Source organism: Manduca sexta, chromosome 19 (genome assembly GCF_014839805.1).
Source record: "Manduca sexta isolate Smith_Timp_Sample1 chromosome 19, JHU_Msex_v1.0, whole genome shotgun sequence".
Taxonomy (NCBI): domain Eukaryota; kingdom Metazoa; phylum Arthropoda; class Insecta; order Lepidoptera; family Sphingidae; genus Manduca; species Manduca sexta.
Window position 1 is genome coordinate 1,324,699 of NC_051133.1, and position 21,369 is coordinate 1,346,067.

Below are 21,369 nucleotides of genomic sequence, written 5' to 3' on the forward strand. Positions count from 1 at the left end.
TAAGACTTTCGTATTTTGGATCTAGTACTAATAGTCAAATCTATACTAATATATTATAAAGCTGAAAAGTGTTCTTTTTTTTGTTTGAATGCGTTAATCCCAAGAACTACTTACTATACTTACTAAATTTAAAATTATTTTCTCTATTAGGAAGTTACATTGCTCTTGACTGCTGAGGGCTACTTTTTATCACGGGAAAATCTAGTTTTATATAACTTGATTTAGATTGATTAAATCATAATAAATACAAAATCTTATAAAGATAGATACGAAACTGTAAACTATGCGTACTACTCATAAATTGCATAGCGCACTCTTTTCGCCGTAAGGTAGATGTACCTACTCTTGAACGCGCCTTTATTCATTTTGATTTAGTTGACCCCATTCACTCTTTTTTCTAACCACGTTTTGTTTTCTTTACTTGCCTATCTCTTTCGTCAACCCATTAATTACTTATCATCTTCTACTGCCCTAATGATACCTAATAAGTAGTTTTTCAGTCAGTCCAACTAGCCCAAGTCCACATCAGTCCAACTAGTCATCATTTACAACTATTCGCAAGTCTCGAAAATAAATTACAACGCGTGCTCACACTATGCAAATGCACATTATAAAATCGATAAATATTCCTTAAACTGTACCGACGCGACGAGGTAGGTATTCTGTCGCGTCTGCTTTTAGTTTATCGAACACGGAGGGGTGAAATACCCTTGCCCTTGCCCGTATCGCACCCTTACCGGATTAGTTGCTTTATTTCTCACTCTAAATTACGTGTAGCGCAATAAAGTTGACGATGTCCAAGAAAAACATAGAAACTTTTAAATTAAGTACTTAGGTGTGTAAGGTTTATGGTGTTAGTAGCTATTTCAAAAATCTTCTATTGCCGCACCTCCCACCATAAGAATATATGTAGGCGTTTGATTGGTAATCCACTTGCTGATTGCTTGTTTGCTGGCTGCTTACGGTAAGTTCTGCTCGCAGCTCACATTCTAGTACAGAAAGGGAACTGGGCAAAACCTATATAACTGAAGAAAGATCTAAGTTTATCAACTGCGGCGGTTGAGGAGTTTGTATTTTATACAAACATAATATGTAATTCAGGGATTTTGAGAACGAAATCTACTTAACAAAAAACTTGCAGAAGTTAACTTCCGAAAGCGAAGCAAGCGATTTTTATTTTTTTTAAGCTGCAGATTTTGTGGCAAATCACGCGTGTATAGAATTATTTAAATATTGCTGCTAGTGTACATCGTAAACGTAAACGTAAACGCATCCAGAAAATCATGAGCATAAACATTATTTTTCCTTCAACCCTTTACCTTTACTATGAAAGCCCACGCAGCCAGGGCCAACACAAGGGGGTTATAGCCCATATTAAGAAAGACGGTTCTCGAGTGATATATTTCTGCGAGAACTTGATAGTCTAAATTCAGCATAATATTTATCGTGAATTGCGCTAGATGTCGCTTTACTAAAAGGTAGTAAGCCTCAAAATCTCTTGAAAATACAATTTAAATTATGCTACAATTAATCATTATAAATTATAAAATAGACTACTGTTGAAAATAATAAATTTGCTGGAAATTGGAAGTATATCGACCGCATTGTAAATACAATAAATAATTTGGAAAATTATTCTAGTTTGCTATTCGTTCTGAAACTCCAAAGTTTAGACCGTAGACAGAGAAACTAAACAACGTACGTTTAAATTATGCACGTCATTTATATAACTTTCCATAATTTATTTTAATTATAGACTGGTAAATAAATTATATCTGTATTAATAAATTATAAATATAATAGATTTATATGAACAGAGTAAATAATTTTATAGTATTTTAAAATGTTGTGCATTTTAAAACCTTTGTGGACAACATACAGGTTTTGCAAAAACAAAACGCTAATTTCGTTTTGAGTTTTTCTCAGCCGCTGTGTCCGCTGTTTGGTTTTAACAATTTATCATAAATTATCGTCATAGTTGTTTAAAAAGAGTTATTGTTTTGCTAAAAAATATCGCTACATATATTTTTATTAATAATAGGTAGAGGAGGTGAGAATCTTTTCGCATAACTGTTTTTAAGTAAAACTATTCCGTGAACTATAGTTTCCTCAAATTTTTTTTTGCAATATTTTCATTGAACATCACTAATTGTTTGCAAATATTGATTACTACGACATTTTTACATGTTATTATGTCACTTATTTGCCTTTTGCACCCACATTGATTTTTTTATTTCAGGTTATTAACTAGCTGTCAGTTAAGAGGACATTTTTGTGGGACTGCTTCTATTAAATTTCGCAAAATAGGAGACGACAACCCCTTTAAGTTTTCAAATTTCATATCGAATCTGCCACCAATCGTAAGTTCGTTAGATTATTTGCCATGTAAAATGAACAGTTGCTTATTAAATATTAAAATAACAAATAGGTGTAGTAAGTTGGTAGAGTACTTGTAAACAGTTGGTAAGATTAATATTTATATGTGCACTTATGCAATGTCGTCTAGTGCAGGTATATACAGGTAGCGAGTAGGAAGTGAAGTCTTAATTTTTTATTGTATCAAGTCATAGAAACCAGTATATAACCTCTACAGTACATTGTTTTCACAACTGTGTGTTGTCATGTTCAGCTGATTTGTGTTGTGTGGCATAAGAAATAAATATTATCTAACTTTATCACATATTACTATCAACTATATTTATATTTTATAACATTTAAACTTATTTGCATTTGGTTATGAGATAAAAAAATGATATAACTTGTTATTTCTTTTGCAACATATCACTTTAATTGTATTTCTTCTGTAAACATAATTATGCAGTTCCTAGTAATGTTCTTGAACTTTAACCCTCAGATTTTTATGGAAAGTGAATTACAAATAAACTAATTATACCTATCCATGCATAGATTGGTAGATATTTAAGGCATAGTTTCTTTATTCTTTAATATTATCATTAGTTCTAACATATTTAATTTCTAGGTAAGATAAGTAGTTTATGGTGATGTTGAATAATTTAAATATTTCTACCTCTACCAGATACAGGCATTTGCTGTCCATACAGACATTTGCTGTCCATAGTTAAAACTCCAGCTAAAGAACAAAATAAATTACAAGGTCATTATTTCCAAGTTTTATTGAAATATTAAATATTAATAAGATTATAATATTAATCTCATAATTACACATAAATTTTGAATTCAGAGTATTTATTAAAAACTGCTGCAGACTTGCTATCCTTTGTCCATTCTAGTTTTAATATTAGGCAGTGACACCATACTTGCTTAACCAACTGGCATATTAGTTATACTAATCTATATACATGGAATATTCATTATTTGAATAAAGGTATATATAATAAAACAGAGAGTGCAAAAAAACTGCCTAATAATAATACAATAATCCCACCCACATTTTCTTATCTCACGACCTTCACTATGATTGTCATATTTTGGTTTATTATCATTGTACTTCACAAAATTATAATTGATTTTGAATGCAGGATATTAACTCAGAGGATAAAAAAACAGAGACACTTAGGATTTACAAGGTTTATTTTTTTTTTTATTTGTAGGTATGATAACAGTTAAGGTATTGTAGAATAATTTTAATCAAATTGTATAAAAAATACATAACTCATATCATTGTGCACATTTTGGCATAATATAATAGTAGAGCATTTATTGTATCATATTTTAATGCAGTAACTTACATAGATACCCCATAGAATGCTGTAGTGTGCTTAGTCATTTTCCAGAAATTGTATGAGCATCATCTTATAAGATAACTTAGTGTCAGTTACCCCCTTTCTATCTAAGTCTGCTGGAATAACATATTTTTAGACTAAAAACTATTTTATTATTTACTACAGTTATTTATTTATTTAAGGACCTCTAACGAAGGATACATGACTTATAATAAAAATAATGGTGTAGCATTATCACAATTAACAGTATGTCAGCATGCAAATTTAATATATACCGTGTCTATGAAAATGTCTGTGTAATATGTTTAATTTTGAATACTACAATATCATTTGGTGGATTTTGAACATTTGCCAAGTTTTATTCATGCCATCTTTATTGGCTAGAATTAAACGCTAATAAATTTGAAATTATACATGTTATTTCAACAAAATATGTGTGACCAGAGATGTAACAAATCTGAAATGCTGTCAACAATTTTTTATTAATTATTGAGATTTGAGACTGCAAGGGGATATGTACACTTATCAAGCCTTTTTGTTCTAAATTAATTTATTGAAGTACAATACAAGTATTTATAACCTTGAAGAAATATAAATTAATTCTACACTGTAGGCTTAAGTAATTTTTTTTGTTTTACTTCCAGTAACATTGGATTTTTCAGTGAATTTTGAATGCAACTATCAATCATATTCAATATGATAAAAGGACTGTTGTGACCACTAATTTTATTCCTTTTTATTGCACTATTACTAGGCACATTTTCCGTGTCTACATAAAATAAATGTAAGATACCATGACCATTGGTACTTAATACTTATGTTACACACTAAATAAACACCTAAAAATTCCACCTCAGCACTCTACTGACCCAGATAATAATATGCACATGATATGTTGAATTTGTGACACATTGCCATCCATTTATTATTTTGTGCCATCATAATCTTCATCAATTTCAAAAGTATATTTTAATGTAGATTTTTGATGCAATTATTTATTACTCGTATTTGTAAGAATGGGTTATTTAAATCAGAGTAATGATAAGAAAAGTTACAGATTTATGGCTTTATGGCTAGTGTAACTAAAGAAGTTTATTAGAAAACTAAAAATGTAACGTGTACAATATTTGTTCTAATCTTTCATTTGTTATTAGTACATTGTTAAGATTTACCTCTGATGTACCAGCAATCAGCGATAACGTTCCGAATTGGATTCCTTAATACAAGCACTGACAAGAAAAATGAATTAAATTATATTTTTTTGTAAGGGTGGTGGAGCGATGCCTCGTTGCAGTAAACGCACGCGGAGCGGTGCGCCCACTAACGGGGGCGATGTGCTGCCAGGAGCCACCTCGATAGACGACCACCATCACCACAAACGATCTAGAAACAGCAGGTACTTTACAAGACCATTACATTTTGTTATTATTTTAATATTTGTTTTTTTTTTCGGGCACTGCAAAGTTACTCGACTGCACCCGATGGTAATTGAAGTGGGGTCCAATGGAATGTCGACTGACGAGAGATACTTATCCCTCGGCAGTTGATAATATTATGCCGGCCTGTTGGAACCGTATATGCACAGGCTGATCCCAGAACGCGACTCACTTACGTAGGCCACTATGGCGGGTTTTAACATCGGGTGTACGTTTATTGTTAACCAGGTGGATATAAAATATACAAGAAAAATACTACCAAATAATAAAGAAATATAACAAAAATTAATAACATAACAGTAAAAGTTGTATGTGCTTGTTATACCATTACATCAATATATAATTCAGGATAAAAAAGTAATTATTGTACCCATAATGACATAAAATAGACTTCACTCCATATTGCCCTTTATTTCTTTTCAGTTCACGTCGACATTCCAAATCTGAAGACATCAGTTTCAGTGTTAAGAAATGTTTAACATGGTTCAAAGAATACACTACGGTCACAGAACCTGATGTATTAGGTAAGTACTTATATAATGGAAATACATTATAATTACCTTCATTGCTTGAGTGGTGTAGTTGTTTTGGTCCCAGGTCCGAATCCCGGGTTGGGTGTTGATATAGAGTTTTTCTGCTCAGTATCAGCCCAAAGTAAAAAATTTATGCCCAATATGGCGATAGGTTTGCCGTCTATAACGCCATGGGACACACAGGCCAAAAATAAGGGCCCTGGTTGTATTCTGGCTTAACCCTTCAGGGATGAAGGCATGATATGTGTTTGTGTGTGTGTGTATGTTCATTATAATGAAGCGATAGCCAGTATAATTATGTGGAATGCAATACTAAATACCATAGGATAAATAATGTAGAGCTTAAAATTATTATACTTAAAACTTTTAAAGGGTGTTTTCTTCATGCTTTGATGTGATGCCCCCTCTCTGGAAAATTATGTATCATCTATTGTCAATTCTTTTGGCCTGAAATGTGTTCACCACTCTATCTTCACACTTTGCCACTATATCTATATATATAAAAATGAATTGCTGTTCGTTAGTCTCGCTAAAACTCGAGAACGGCTGAACGGATTTATCTTATCTTGGTCTTGAATTATTCGTGGAGGTCTAGGGAAGGTTTAAAAGGTGAGAAAAATTCGAATAATTGCCGGGAAAATCCTCAAAACAGCATTTTTCTATTTCCCATACAAACGTTTTCTAACTAATACGTAGAATCAATTTGAGCTTTATTGCTATTGTATAAAGTTCACTGTTGTCTAAGCAATGTAGGTGTGTTCCTAACATCAAAGCAGTGTGCGTTGGAGCACAGAATATAATAATGTAATGTCGCGTTCTGAAACTCAACAAAAGTGATATCGCGGACCCGACTAAATTGAACAGTCACAAAATTTAATATATCATTAGTTATTTGGTTGGCTTCACGATATTATTTCTTTTGTTTTACTTTAAAATGCATGTTTTCGTTATGGACAATTTTTGAGCTACTTTTGCATATCTATACTTATAATAAATCTGTAGAGAGGTCAATTCTGTACATGAAATATATTTCCAAAATAACTGGGGGTGATTAGGGATCGATACTGATGCCAAAAATGCAATTAGTAAAATTTTTGTCTGTCTGTCTGTATAACCGTTATAGAAACAAAAACTACTCGACGGATTTTAACTTAACTTGGTACAATTATTTTTCATACTCCTGAGCTGGTTATAGTATACTTTTCATCACGCTACAATTAATAGGAGCATAGCAGTGATGGAAAATGTTGGGAAAACGGGAGAAGTTACTCCATTTTTAAGCTTCCGTCATTTCGTGTGCAACCTTAATGGTTAAAAGTTCCTTCGATTTCACCAGGATCCCATCATCAGACCCTGACCGGACAATCGGACCACCTGCATACCACCATAAATTAAAAAAACATCCCGACAAATTGAGCACCTTCTCCATTTTTGAAACCCGAAATCCACGCGGGCGAAGCTGCGGGCGGAAGCTAGTACTATATATTTGCAACACCTCTCAATACCTAACTTCATTCAAGCCACATATGGCTTGTTGAACATCATAATGTTTCTTACAGTGATCTTTCCTATGAAGAGCAAAAGAATTTAATTACAATAAATAACTTTTTCAGGTCCAGAGGGAATGGAAAAGTTTTGTGCAGACTTAGGTGTAGACCCAGAAAATGTAGTCATGTTGGTTATTGCATACAAAATGGGCGCCAAACAAATGGGATATTTCACACAAGAAGAATGGTTAAAAGGTAAGTATATGATTTGTAATAAACTAAATAGCTGACAGTATTATCATAGTTCTGTAGATTTCCTACCATGTGAGTGGCTTACATCTTAGTCATTTAGTTAAAATGAATATATAAAGAGTGATATGCCAAAAGTCATTATCAGGAATCATTTAACCAGCTTTAGAGCTATAACAAGACCTTGAGTGACTAGCGTATTTACCAGTGTAATATTTTGTGTTGTAATATATGAATTGTTCATGTACAGATCGGTTATTTTCACTGTCCATTAGCAATTATATCTGCAAAGGATATGCATTATTGCTGATATATTTTAGGGTATTTGTTTGGTCTTTGACAATTTTATGGAACATATTTTGTATGAACTTTTCACTTTTCCTGTTGATATGTTAAATAAATATTTGTGTTATAGTAAAGTTGTTACAGAATACCTATTCAATAAAAATATGCCTAACTGTCTGTTTACATTTTCAGGTTTAACAGAACTACAGTGTGACAGTGTGCACAAATTGCAGAACAAATTAGAATATTTACGCAGTTTACTCAACGATCCTTATATATTTAAGGCTATATACAGATATTCTTATGATTTTGCTAGGGTGAGTATGGTGCAAAAATATAATTTTATGAGGTTAAAGTTGGGGTATTTTTAGTAACAGTCATATTCAGAGTCTTTATTTAGCCATTTTTTTTTTCTTTAATAGCCTGTGATTAGATGTTGATATTTCCAAATAGTGCCTTTATTCTGCCCTTAGTACCATGTGGTGTTAAAGGCAAAAATTCAACCATATAAGAGTTATTATACTAAACATATCTTGTATAATATAAATATGCTATTATATTTTTTGATTTTTAAATAGTTGTTGGGGAAAGCTTTGATACAGTTAGTAATCATTTCAAATCAATGGTATTACACTAGTATCTGAAATTTTACCTTACATTGTTTATATTATTTATACCATAATCCAAGTTATTTCATTTATAATGTAAAAATCGTATACAGGATGTTTTATTTTTTATATGGGTATGTTAAAGTGACCCCAGTGCTCTCGATGGTAACTAAAATAGCATTCAGACAGATTGTCGCTTGATGTTATACGCCGGCGTGTTGGGTTGCCGTGTACTGTAGCGCGGAGCGTGCGCAGGACAAGGAGCAGCGGTCGCTGGACACGGGCACGGCGCGCGCGCTGCTGGCGGTGCTGCTGCCGCGCTGGCCGCTGCGCGCGCAGCTGGCGGAGTTCCTCGCGCGCGAGCGGCGCTACCGCGTCGTCAACCGCGACCAGTGGTGCAACATCCTCGAGTTCAGCCGCACCGTCGACGCGCACCTCACCGCATACGACGCCGACGGCGCGTGTGAGCACACTTATACTACATAATACATATACACATACCTGCAATCACGACACCTACTTCCCGCCAAGTGTGGTTAGACCCATGATGTGAACCAAATCCAACCAGAATTAATTATGCCTTAAATACTCCTTAACATCTGCATTCGCGTATGTGAACCCAAAAAAAAAGCACATATACATTTACGGTTATCTAAAATTCCGCTATATAATATATATATTCCTGCTGCATATGCTATATGTAATATCACTACTTTTTGCAACAACTTGTATCTATGGTGGAATTAAATTCAAATCTCCCCTAATAATGAGTGGCAGAATGTTTATAACCGGCACATTAAAATTTAAAAAAGTTAGATCAGCTGGTACAAAAATAAATATTACAAGATTTGTTTTTATTTTGTAGCTTAGGTTATTTTTGAAAAAAAAATGAAATGAAAAATTTGCTTTAGGGTTTGTGTTTGAAGATGTAATGTGACCATTAAGGACTGGAACTGACGGCATGTACTGTACTCGCAGGGCCGGTGATGCTGGACGAGTTCGTGGAGTGGCTGCGGGCGGAGCGCGCGGCCGACGTGGCCATGCCGCCCGCCAGCTGAGGCCGCTAGCACGCACGGTACGCGCCCGGCCACGACACACCACCCACACCACCACCACCACCATCACCACCACCACCACACCGCTTCAATCTCAAACTTTACTGACATACGGCCGTGTTCACGACGCGGGACAATCGCGACTCTATCTAATTTGGTGATGTGCCGCGCGTTAAACACTTGTCACCGTGACTGGCTGTAGTAAATTAAACCATTCATGAAATCATTTTGCAGCTAAAAGTCCGCTACAAACTAATAACAAATGACGTCATCATAGGGTTGCCAGAATGAGAATACAGCGACTTGTCTAGTAAAAGCAGTTCCTTTGCGGTAGGTCTGCAGGTTTAGCACTCTTTAGATATTAGTCCTGCGTGAAAATATCGATTGCTAAACTGCGTTTTAGCAGGACATAGTTTATGATTCTGGACAAAACCGAAATACCTAAAATATATATTGGCAACCCTGAACAGTGTGTGACTTATAGTAGAGCTTATCAAAAATACGCATGATCTGCTATTTGATGGCAAAATAACATCAACGGATATTAATAAAATTTAACCAAACATACACAAACTAAAAAAATTGAAAAGCGTCACATCATCTTTATTTGGTAAGTTAATTATTAACAGTAATTAATGTGCACACGTTGGCCGATTTCATTTAAAATTCATGATTGGTAATTAATTAATTAATTATGAAAACAACAACCATGCTAAAAATTATCACATTAATGTTACGAATGATTCAGTTGACTGCCAATTAACCTATCAGCTAATGTGCTGCGATTCAGGCTCGACTTGGGTCTCGAAAATGTACTACCGTCACTCGAATAGTACCAAAAGCACTGCCCTGAAGAGCCCTCAACAAATATAGACATAGGGCCCTTCTATGGCAAGCTACGATACTGCTCTTTGTGTTATGTTCGTCATACGTCAATTTTTAGACATTCTAGCCAAAATTGACTGTTTTTGTCAACCAATACGTAAATAATTTTTGGAGTCATATTAAAGAAATTTACGAACTTGACAAATAATTTCGTTAACGCAGGTTGGTTTGGTCATATGTTATAACGCTAAAACGCTCGACTTAATACTTCAATCATATCATTACAACACAATTAACAGAAAAATATTACATAAAAAAAATTACCGTCTCCTAATATAAGAAACTTATGAAACAAGCATGCTTATGAAATTCATTAACATGGTAATATAACCGGCAGAAACACCCCGTAAAAAGCGTACATTTCACAAACATCGTATTTGGGAAGTGTTTATGTACCAAACAACTTTGTAAAGTGGACTCATTGTAAATGTATCCTTTTTGTATATTACTCTATTGTCTAATTTGGAATAAACGACACAGTGACGCGCGATTTTTCTTTTACTTTAACACATCCGATGTTCTGCTTGCCGTGTGCTGAAACGGGATATCCAGTCAAAAACGTATAGAATAGTTTTGAAAGCCAGTGGTGGTGTTTGAGAAGTCTATCCTATTGATATATAGTATATACTGTAACTGGATGTCCCGGGCCATCTACCCAGCAAGGGATGCACGGAAAGGTTTCATTCTTAAATGCCAAATATAATGTCAGTTTTTGAATTTATTTTACGATTGATATACATGATTTTTTGCACACGGAGGAGCTACAGACACACACATGCACACACACACATACATTGTATTGTGTCCTATATATTTTTGTCTCATTACTAGTTTTAAGTTTACTTGTATATTTTTAGCATTTATATTTATGTATATTATGAATTTACTACCGCTCCTCTATAATACATATATGTTTGAAAATCAGTTTTGTTTTAGCTATTACTGTATCATATGCAATCTCTGATATCCAGTTTGAATCTGTTTATGAGTCAATTCTGATGATGTTTATTTGAACGAGCAGTAACAGTAGGTATTGTACTCAGTACTTAATAAGAGTCCTCAAGATATATTATTGACGAAGAAGCGCGCAGAATTGTTAAGAAATGCACAGCGTGACGCCTTAGAATAATGCGAGCATATTGTGATAATTTACTTCTGTGTATTTTACATAAGCTTCAAGAAATATGCCGACACGAACAAAATTGTTTACAGTATGTTTGTTGACATAAATATGAAATATTTTGATAATATGTCACAGCAGTGGCAGTGCGATAATTTAAGAGAGGGGGGAATAATTCGCGATCAGTTTGCTAAGAATGGCGATAGCCTAGTTGGGTGTGGAACGGACTGCCGAGACGAATGTCCGCAGGTTCAAATCCCAAGGGCACACACCTCTGACTTCTAAAAAAATCATGTGTGTATTCTTTGTGAATTTATCGTTCGCTTTAACGGTTAAGGAAAACATCGTGAGGAAACCTGCACATCTGAGAAGTTCTCTATAGGAATTTCGAAGGTGTGTGAAGTCTACCAATCCACACTAGGCCAGCGTGGTGGACTAAGGATTAATCCCTCTCACTAGTAGAGGAGGCCCATGCTCAGCAGTGGGCAAGTCTTTAATACAGGGCTGTTATTATTATTATTGCTTAGAATGTATTGAAAAACATAATACGACTATCCCGTCGTTTTATTAGGATTGGTCTCTTGGCCAATCAAACATTAAAATTACATTAATTTTCGAGCCGCGGTTTTTTGGGACATTCTAAGGGGGGTGGTAAATTTTTTACACTATTAATAAACTTTGGTAAGTGTAATCAAAATTTATCTGACCAATGAGTGAAGTCACTTCAACAATCGTTGGAATTATTTTATTGTATTTTTAACCATCCATCACCAAGGACAAATATTTTTTATAGCAAAAATTACAAAATTTGAAACACTAATGACATCATCAGGGTTGGCTCTATTATATTATATATTTTAATAAATTTTGCCCACCGACATTCTTTTTTCAATAAAATAGTTTAACTAAAGATTTTTTTTTAGTTTGAGCCATTGTTTTTTCTTTCTATACCAAATAACTCCGGTGGGATTGTGTTAACAATGTCCTGTAAAAGCTTTTAAAGACATGTTCACTGCGACTGATTTTTTGACACAAACTAAAGTTTTTTTATTCTGTAATGTTTACTTTATCTCTGGACGTTTTTATTTTTTGCAACTGACATGTTTTTATTTGTAATAAATTTTTCAATACTTAATTAGAATTTTCAGTTTATATCGTTAGTCGAGCAGAAACTAAAAATGCTTGAATATTAATAATTTATAAAAACAAAAATGTACTTTATTTGTTATGGCAAATAAGGCAAATAAATGTTCTCTCAATAAATAATTATCAAGAAATTTGTCAAAGGATTTGGTTAGGGCTGAGATGAGGTCAGGTTATTGTAGCCCTAATTTAGTTTGCAAAAAAACATGGTCAGCCAACAGCAAGCATGGGTGCATCATGGCATTAATATAAAATATGTAATAAAGGTTGTTTATTGTGAAGGTGGTTGTGGTAAGCGAAAAAAGGTGGAAGGAGTATTGTTGTGCTTTGAAAATAGGGTGAATCACTTCAATGGGCTCAGTACATATTTTGGTAAGAGTTGCTTGCTTGACTTTTCCTGCTCAAGAAGTGTAACATATCAAGTGTTAGTTTGTTACATATTGATAGTCAACTCATTCAGTAAACAGAAAAATATGGCCTGTTCAAAACTATGGTGGAAGACACGAAGAAGACTCAAGTGGGTATTCTTGGGCTTTTTTAAATAGTTCAATAGCAATAGTGATTTTTACAAAATGGATTTAAGGCTGCATTTTTAAATCTGCCAAAGAAATAAGGCTTTTGTGGTTCCTGCTTGTACTAAAAAATATATGGAAAAAATAGAAACGTCCAATTATAGCGCAAGCAGATTACTGCTGACTTTAGACTGGACTACTAATGTCATTATACAGAATCAAGTTCCAATAAATAGACTAGGTTTGTGTCTAGTCGACAATAGGCTTAGATGTAGATATTGTTTTATATAAAACGTGTAGTTAGATATATTAAATTCTGATTGTAAGTGGGGACTAGTGCGTACACAGACTAACAGGACGCTTGCACTGTGAGTAGCCATTGGGTGGAAATACTACCGTGAATTATCGAGAGCATGGTAATAATGCCCTCGCTTCTCGATCATATTGTGTGATGTGTAAATTTAATTCATGTTCAATTGTCAATTTAGCGCACCATTTGTTACAAAAACCAGTAGTGGATGTTTTGGGCCTAACTTTTGACATAGACTTGGAATTCACAGTTGCATCATTTAGACATTGAATACCCAAAGGCTGACATTAATTCGAACGATTGGCAACTCTAGACAAAACAGAATTAAACATATTCGTTACAAGTAGGAACCAATTATAGACCTTTTCAAATAGAGCTGAAAATGTACATTTCTGTGTAATTGATGGAAATATATTTATGAAAATTCTCATACACGTCAATTTAATAAAATATTGTGAATTTTAATACTCGGCAATACAACTGAAAAAATCCAGAGCACTAATTAATTTTGATTTATACAGCTGGGGACATTGCTACAAAATCCTCAATAAAATGCAAAGAACAATCAAATACATCAATATAAAAATTATTTGGAATATTCATAGTATTACTGCGTTGTAGTCAAATTTAATAGAGTATTAAACTTTTTAATTACATTTAATTTTTATAATAATTATAATGAAATGTTGATAAAATTGTGTATATTACCGCAATATGAGTACCTATAATATAAAAAGTAAAGTAGGTATATATCTATGAAAGGATTATGATATGTATAAGTTTAGAATTGTTAAAACTGTGTACGCACAGGTCATCTTGTTTCTCTGTAAATGACGGTGTATACTAAATTAATCACGAAACGTTTAGGCCGCTGTACCGAATGTTATTACAGGAGGAATATGAATAAAAAACTTTCTAAAATCATACTTGTGTTTATCTTGTATGTTACAGAGTAAATGAAAAATAATGTTGGTGTTATCATTCACAGTATTCTTCCTGCCTGTTTTAAAGTACTCCTCCTTGCTCCACTTATCACTTTCCCCATCTTTAGTCCCCAATTAGTGAGACCATTGCCTCTTCTAATCATTCCTATATGACATCAAACCAGCATTATCTGACAACACACATTGACCTATCATTTTCCATCAAATTACAGGTTTAAAGTAGTTTACTCCAGTAGGCTTGAGTATCACAACATAATATTCGAATATTTTTATTTATTTATTTACATACTAGCTTTTGCTCGCGGCTCCGCCCGCGTTATAAAGTTTTTCAAGCTAAAGTTTTCCGTTATAAAAATAGTAGTTTCCCGGAAGCCTATGTTCTTCCCAGGGTCTCAAACTGTCTCCATACCAAATTTCATCTTAATACGTTGGGTAGTTTTTGAGTTTTGCGGGGGACTTTGTTATATTATTTAGAACTTTTTAAGTGAAACAATCCCGTCATACATCATTGTTGCATAACTTTAACCGTTTACGCAGCGCAGGCAACGGAAGCTCTCAAAACTCATAATTTTCCCCGTTTTTGCAACATGTTTCATTACTGCTCCGCTCCTATTGGTCATAGCGTGATGATATATAGCCTATAGCACTCCAGGAACAAAGGGCTATCCAACGCAAAAAGAATTTTTCAGTTCAAACCGGTAGTTCCTGAGATTAGCCATTACTGCTCCGCTCCTATTGGTCATAGCGTGATGATATATAGCTTATAGCGGTCCACAAATAAAGGGCTATCCAACACAAAACGAATTTTTTGGTTAAAACCGGTAGTTCCTAAGATTAGCCATTACTGCTCCGCTCCTATTGGTCATAGCGTGATGATATATAACTTTGAGCACTCCACAAACAAAGGACTATTCAACACAAAAAAATGTTTTCAGTTCGAATCGGTAGTTCCTGAGATTAGCCATTACTGCTCCGCTCCTATTGGGTATAGCGTGATGATATATAGCCTATAGCACTCCACGAACAAAGGGCTATCCAACGCAAAAATAATTTTTCAGTTTGGACCGGTAGTTCCTGAGATTAGCCATTACTGCCCCGCTCCTATTAGGTATAGCGTGATGATATATAGCCTATAGCACTCCACGAACAAAGGGCTATCCAACGCAAAAAGAATTTTTCAGTTTGGACCGGTAGTTCCTGAGAATAGCCATTACTGCCCCGCTCCTATTGGGTATAGCGTGATGATATATAGCCTATAGCACTCCACGAACAAAGGGCTATCCAACGTAAAAAGAATTTTTCGGTTTGGACCGGTAGTTCCTGAGATTAGCGCGTTCAAACAAACAAACTCTTCAGCTTTATATAATAGTATAGATTTATCACAAGATAAGTAGTTATAAGAAACTGATAAGCATCTCTATCCTGTTATTCTCTACTTAATTGTACTTACTTGATATTGATGGTTTCTCTAAAATGATCCTTAAAGAGTATGCAGTAATATCACTATTTCTTCTGATTAATATTTAATTTTGAATTTTCACAAATTTTACATCATATTAAATATTATTTACAATATCTGTCAGCTTTCATCTTGCTCCTTCTGTCCAGTAATGTCTCATGCAGGTTGCCCTCCACCTTCGCTCGTTTCAGTTCTGACACACCATTGTCGTTTACTCGGAGTTTCTTATCTTGGAATTTTTGGAACTTCTTACTGGAAAATTAAAAATAATTTCACAATATAGTATAATGTAATTGTAAAGTGTACCTCATTACTGGAATTGCTATGGTTAAACAGATTCGTAACAGTTAAATATGACAGTATTTACAAGCTTTATTTGTGTGATAGATGACTTTTTCTGATTAAGCAAAAATGCATCTAATTGCAATTACTGTACACTATTTATATTGGCCGAGGAACGCTATATCTCCCAACTGTGTTCAGAATTATTCTGAATTGATTTATTAGAAGAACATATGATCCCAAAACAGAAACCAATGAAACAACATTTGCCACAGTAGCAGTAGAATACTTTATCAGATGAGTTCTACAATAATTAAAGGCATTAGAGGCAGACCTCCATAATAGTTCTCTAATTCTTTGGGACTATGCTAACAAGACTACTTACACCTATTTTCAACAGACATTTTGGAAATGCTTACAAATGACCTTTTTTTTTAGTCTATCCTCATGATAGGATAAAAGATTGAAATTGAGAATATGTATTAAAATTGACAGCAAGAGTATTTGCATTATTATAGCTAAAATAACAATACATACACATAATTAATTTCCACTTCGTTCAAGTCGCCTTGTTCTTCAGCGGGCAACACAGATTTGTTCACCTCCTTAGTTTTATTACTACGTATTGTACAGTATTCATTATCACCGGCAGTCGTCATATTGACCACCACGCTGTCATCTTCAGGGTTCACAGACATAAATTTGTTTAATGAACTGAGGATCGCCGTTTTTCCTGTAATTTGTTTTAGTTATAGTATAAAGAAATCAATAAAATATAGGTTAAAATTCAATTTTTTAAAGTGTTTTTTATCAAAATCATTGCTTTAAAACAGTCTTAAAAATCATCATCTGCTACAGGATTTCCACTGCTGAACATGGGCCTACTCAAGGATTCCAGACCAACCTACTGGAATCTTCAAATTAATATATTTAAAATATCAGTACACAGAGAAGAAGAATTTAATACAACACCAGATCAATGGTCACTAAACAAAGAATATAGAAAAAGAAAAATAAATTTTAATTTTTTTTGTCTATTTTTTGTTCAAATGTTCATTAAGCATATCTCATCAAACCGAAAATTGTATTACCAATAAATATAAAGCTTTATTTTGTGTTTATTTCACCCAAATTGACTCATGATGTTTTCCTTAATTTAGTTTGAAATCTCAAAGTACAATGGTGCAGTGCTGTGATCTCATCACATCTCCTGAGAAAGATTTTAATTCATATAATACAAAACAACTATAATTTAAATTAACCCACCATCCTGCCACACAGGCTCCCACTGCTCCATAGGTCCAACGGCATCAGACCTGCCAGTGACCACTCCATTTTTGGACACTCCCAAATATTTCCCATATCCAGACTTTAATGCAAACTTGGAATCCCCAGCAGGGAATGCTGTGAATATTTCTTCAGGTGCAGGACCTTCGCCGTCGCCATGAGGCGCTCCTATAGTAAACAGACCATTGTCTAATGCAGATATGTAAGCGTTGTTGCCGAATTCAATAGATATGGAGCCAGTTATGTCTTCTATCTTTTCCACTTTCCACCAGCCATTATGCCGTATTAAATCTTCATCTACTTTTGAATCTTCAGTGCGCTTTTCTTTCTTATGTTTGCGTTTCTTAGCTCTGAAATAGTAAGGTACATTTTAAAGTTCAGATTCAATGTGGATGTTATTTTTGTTCTAAAGAAACTTACTTGGGCTTGTCTCCTTTCAATATTAATTTCCCACGTTTAACCGCAGCATATTCGTCAGACATGATTTATTGATGATGATAAAATGTTAATTGCCACGGTTTTGTATGTTAGCTTTTTTATTGTTTCTTTTATTTATAAAGGAAAAAGGTAAAATTGTATTTTTCAGTTTTTGAGGTTATTTGTACTTAATAAAATGATTGTAATAAAAACCTTTTCTTCAAATAACTAAATATTAATGTAAATAGATTTATTACATTAAACTTTACACGAATTTCTATCAAAATCTAACTATAAACAATAAACATCTTACATCATAAATATCAAACAAAATAGTTTTGACAATCGATGACATTTAATGATTTAATCGATAAGGTTTTTGGATATCGATTTATTACTGCAAAAATAATTATAATAGGGAAATTATGCCTATGGCGTACAAACTGGCAATAGAATGAAATTTTTATTTTGAAATAAAAGGGGGGTTCATGTAGATTTTGGTTATGACCGATCCAGACGACGATATCACTCTGGCCATTCGTCGTAAAAACGTTCTTAAAACTCATACACTCCACAAGATCGTAGTTCTATCTTTGATTCTGTGACGATACAATTAGTGCATATACTAAGTAAGTGCTAAGATTCTGTCTAGAAAAAGGGGGTTGTGGGCATTTTTATTTTAGGCATCAGCATAGCATGGCAGAAAATACCGATGCAAAATATTGCGATACAAAATAATAGTGCAATAATTATAAAACGACCTGTGATACTAAAAAAAAGTAATTTCTTATTTCTTATTTCTTTATTTGGACAAACAGTAGTTGTTACATTGTAGCATGGATACAAAAATCGTTACAAAAAATATAATTCAATGTACAACACTTGTTGTCACAGCATGCACACATAATAACGTATATTTTTCTCGGTAAATAAACATATTGAGAATGATATAACATAAGTTATACAACAAACTTAAGACAAAGCAAACGAAATGATATTTAAATTTAAAGAAAATATTACATAAATGAAACAGCAAACTTAAAACAAAAACAAACGAAATGATATTTAAAATTTAAAAGAATAACAAAATTGGCAATAAGTAATCAACACGGTAGTAATTAGTACCATCTTATAGTTTGCCTATTTCATATTTAGAGCGATTTAAGGATATGGTTCTTATTTTATTTCGCGGAGAAATTGATTTGCTAATCAATATCTACCAGCCTTCACGCACTTCACGGGGACAACAATACGGTTATATTGAGTTCACCGGCCTCGGGACTTAGCATTGAGTCGTCCAAATATTTTGTGCATAATATTATGTCGTCTATCTTTAATGCATACTTTATTAATTTTAATAACATGAGAAATCTATACTACTATATAAAGCTGAAAGCTGCTGAAGCTGTTTGTTTGTTTGTTTGTGCTAATCTCAGGAACTACCGGTTCGAACTGAAAAATTCTTTTTGTGTTGGATAGCCCTTTGTTTGTGGAGTGCTATAGGCTATATATCATCACGCTATACCCAATAGGAGCGGAGCAGTAATGGCTAATCTCAGGAACTACCAGTTCGAACTGAAAAATTCTTTTTGTGTTGGATAGCCCTTTGTTCGTGGAGTGCTATAGGCTATATATCATCACGCTATACCCAATAGGAGCGGAGCAGTAATGGCTAATCTCAGGAACTATCGGTTCGAACTGAAAAAATATTTTTATGTTGGATAGCCCTTTGTTCCTGGAGTGCTATAGGCTATATATCATCACGCTATGACCAATAGGAGTGGAGCAGTAATGAAACATTTTGCAAAAACAGGGAAAATTTATTAGTTTTAAGAGCTTCTGTTGCGTGCGCTGCGTAAACGGTTAAAGTTATGCAAGAATGATGTATGACGGGATTTTTCCTCTTAAAAAGTTCTACAAAAAATTATTATAAAACAAAGTCCCCCGCTGCATTTGTCTGCCTGATCGTGTTAAACTCAAAAACTACCCAACGTATTAGGATAAAATTTGGTATGGAGACAGTTCGAGACCCTGGGAAGAATATAGGCTCTCGGGAAAATATATAGCGTGACTTTTATAACGGAAAACTTTAGCCCGAAAAACTTTATAACGCTGGCAGAGCCGCGGGCAAAAGCTATCCATTAATATAAGGAACAAAACTTAGTATGTCACATTATTAATAATATATTGTATAATTAACATTATCATAATTAATAATCCATACTTATTTAATTTTCTGATCAACCCCACGTAGGTGGAGTCTGCAAAAATAGAGGACTAACGCACTCTGGAGAACCTCGTCTCAAATCCTAAGCGACCCGCAAAAGACAGAGATTTGAGGAAACCAAAGATTGCTAGCCCTCGGTTTCAGAAGTGGGATAAGTACTTGGTATATTAAATACATCAAGCAGGTCTAAACCGTTGCGAATCTTGATATCGCGATGGAGAAAATTGTAAAAACTATACAGTGACCTCTAGTAGAAGTTTATTGAACTATATTTTAAATATTTTCTGATAAGTAGTTTTATTAACTTTTATTCACAATATTATAATTATTTTGATACACGGGTGATTGGTTTTTGGAGCGTCACCTTTATTTTAATTTGGTAACGGTTAAAACATGGAAAGTATGTATTAATATTTTTTTGTGTATGTCCTACCACAATCCTGCCACTAAGCAACATTCTTTTTTTTAGCACTTTTGAGGTCCTATTTGAGGAATGTTGCAGTCAATGTAAGTACTTCCAAAGATCAATGTGACAAGCGGAGTGCAACAGCTCGCAATACTAATTGCTAATACCTACTTGCTGCGGATTGCGTACCGTAAGCGGTACAACAGTCATTAGCCACGTTATGCTGAAGTCTCCGGATCGATCCTAAGTTCGGGAAAAATGACATTAGGTTCTTATGCTCAATATCAGTCCGCAATTTAGAATCGTGCGGATGAATGTTAACAGGCTACTAGAATAGCCACAATTAAGTAGCGAAATGTGAATGTTTTCAAGAAAGTTATGGCGCTCAATGTTCACTGCTCACTGTTCCGTATTATTATATTCTGTAAAAAATCATCGTCGGTTTAGGTAGGTATCTAAATTTAGAGTAGCAAGTCCTTGCAGTACGTGTTAGCTCTTTGTGCTATCGACATTTTTTCCATATTATACATGCGTTTTGCCACAAGTCCTGCAAGTTTCAACATTTACAGACATCGACTTCTACAAGTTTTATTGCAAATCCTCGCTTAATATTATTGTTTCGTATAAATTTCTCTTTATACGTCTGTCAGTATTTACGTTACGGTAAGTTACATAGAGTGAGTAATATACCCCCTACATAAGAGATAGGTAATGTTACGTACACTAAGTATACCTTCCGAGCATATTGGAGTGAGGTGGTCGGCGTATTTGAAGATGAATGATTTTGGTTTGAAGAAAACTTACAACTACTGAGAATAAGAAAAATCCTATAAAAGTTAATAAAAATATTTTCCTTTCACAAATTCTCTAATAAATAAAACGCAACTATTAGACTGGCCTTACACATCCGGAATGGCATTCTGAATTTGGAAAAGAATTCACTATCTGAATTCGAAATGTTCCGGAGCCCATATAATAAGGCAATACATCACACCAGCATCACACAATATGAGTAGTTAT

At 33.9% G+C, this 21,369-nt stretch overlaps 2 protein-coding genes across 5 annotated transcripts; one reads left to right on the forward strand and one right to left on the reverse strand.

Moving 5' to 3' along the window:
* Positions 1-1,893: 1,893 nt before the first annotated feature.
* Positions 1,894-17,105, forward strand: LOC115440540 (DCN1-like protein 5). Of its 4 annotated transcripts, XM_030164910.2 has the most exons (10): positions 1,894-2,050; positions 2,240-2,360; positions 3,038-3,115; positions 3,501-3,548; positions 4,973-5,100; positions 5,564-5,664; positions 7,287-7,415; positions 7,887-8,011; positions 8,558-8,765; positions 9,281-14,251. In XM_030164910.2, exons 5-10 carry the CDS (start codon positions 4,985-4,987, stop codon positions 9,358-9,360), a joined length of 759 nt encoding a protein of 252 aa, XP_030020770.1. In that variant the 5' UTR covers positions 1,894-2,050; positions 2,240-2,360; positions 3,038-3,115; positions 3,501-3,548; positions 4,973-4,984; the 3' UTR covers positions 9,361-14,251. The 4 variants fall into 4 exon arrangements, with proteins under 4 accessions (XP_030020770.1, XP_030020761.1, XP_030020778.1 ...); XM_030164901.2 differs by lacking the exons at positions 3,038-3,115; positions 3,501-3,548 and adding an exon at positions 16,871-17,105 and having other exon boundaries at positions 9,281-9,377; XM_030164918.2 differs by lacking the exon at positions 3,501-3,548.
* On the reverse strand, positions 15,778-18,070 carry LOC115440532 (protein FRG1 homolog). The gene is made up of 4 exons (XM_030164883.2): positions 17,720-18,070; positions 17,279-17,649; positions 16,550-16,745; positions 15,778-15,982 (listed from the first exon to the last, which is right to left on the reverse strand). Exons 1-4 carry the CDS (start codon positions 17,779-17,781, stop codon positions 15,835-15,837), a joined length of 777 nt encoding a protein of 258 aa, XP_030020743.1. The 5' UTR covers positions 17,782-18,070; the 3' UTR covers positions 15,778-15,834.
* Between the last annotated feature and the right edge of the window lie 3,299 nt (positions 18,071-21,369).

Bases quoted from the DNA above. Each gene is read 5' to 3' on its own strand.
- LOC115440532 (XM_030164883.2), bottom strand. From the start codon at position 17,781: ATGTCTGACGAATATGCTGCGGTTAAACGTGGGAAATTAATATTGAAA. The intron at 17,650-17,719 runs GTAAGTTTCTTT...TTACTATTTCAG, and splicing joins TTGAAAGGAGACAAGCCCAA to AGCTAAGAAACGCAAACATA. The intron at 16,746-17,278 runs GTGGGTTAATTT...AACAAATTACAG, and splicing joins GGAGCCTGTGTGGCAGGATG to GAAAAACGGCGATCCTCAGT.
- LOC115440540 (XM_030164901.2), top strand. From the start codon at position 4,985: ATGCCTCGTTGCAGTAAACGCACGCGGAGCGGTGCGCCCACTAACGGG. The intron at 5,101-5,563 runs GTACTTTACAAG...ATTTCTTTTCAG, and splicing joins AAACGATCTAGAAACAGCAG to TTCACGTCGACATTCCAAAT. The intron at 8,766-9,280 runs GTGAGCACACTT...CTGTACTCGCAG, and splicing joins ATACGACGCCGACGGCGCGT to GGCCGGTGATGCTGGACGAG.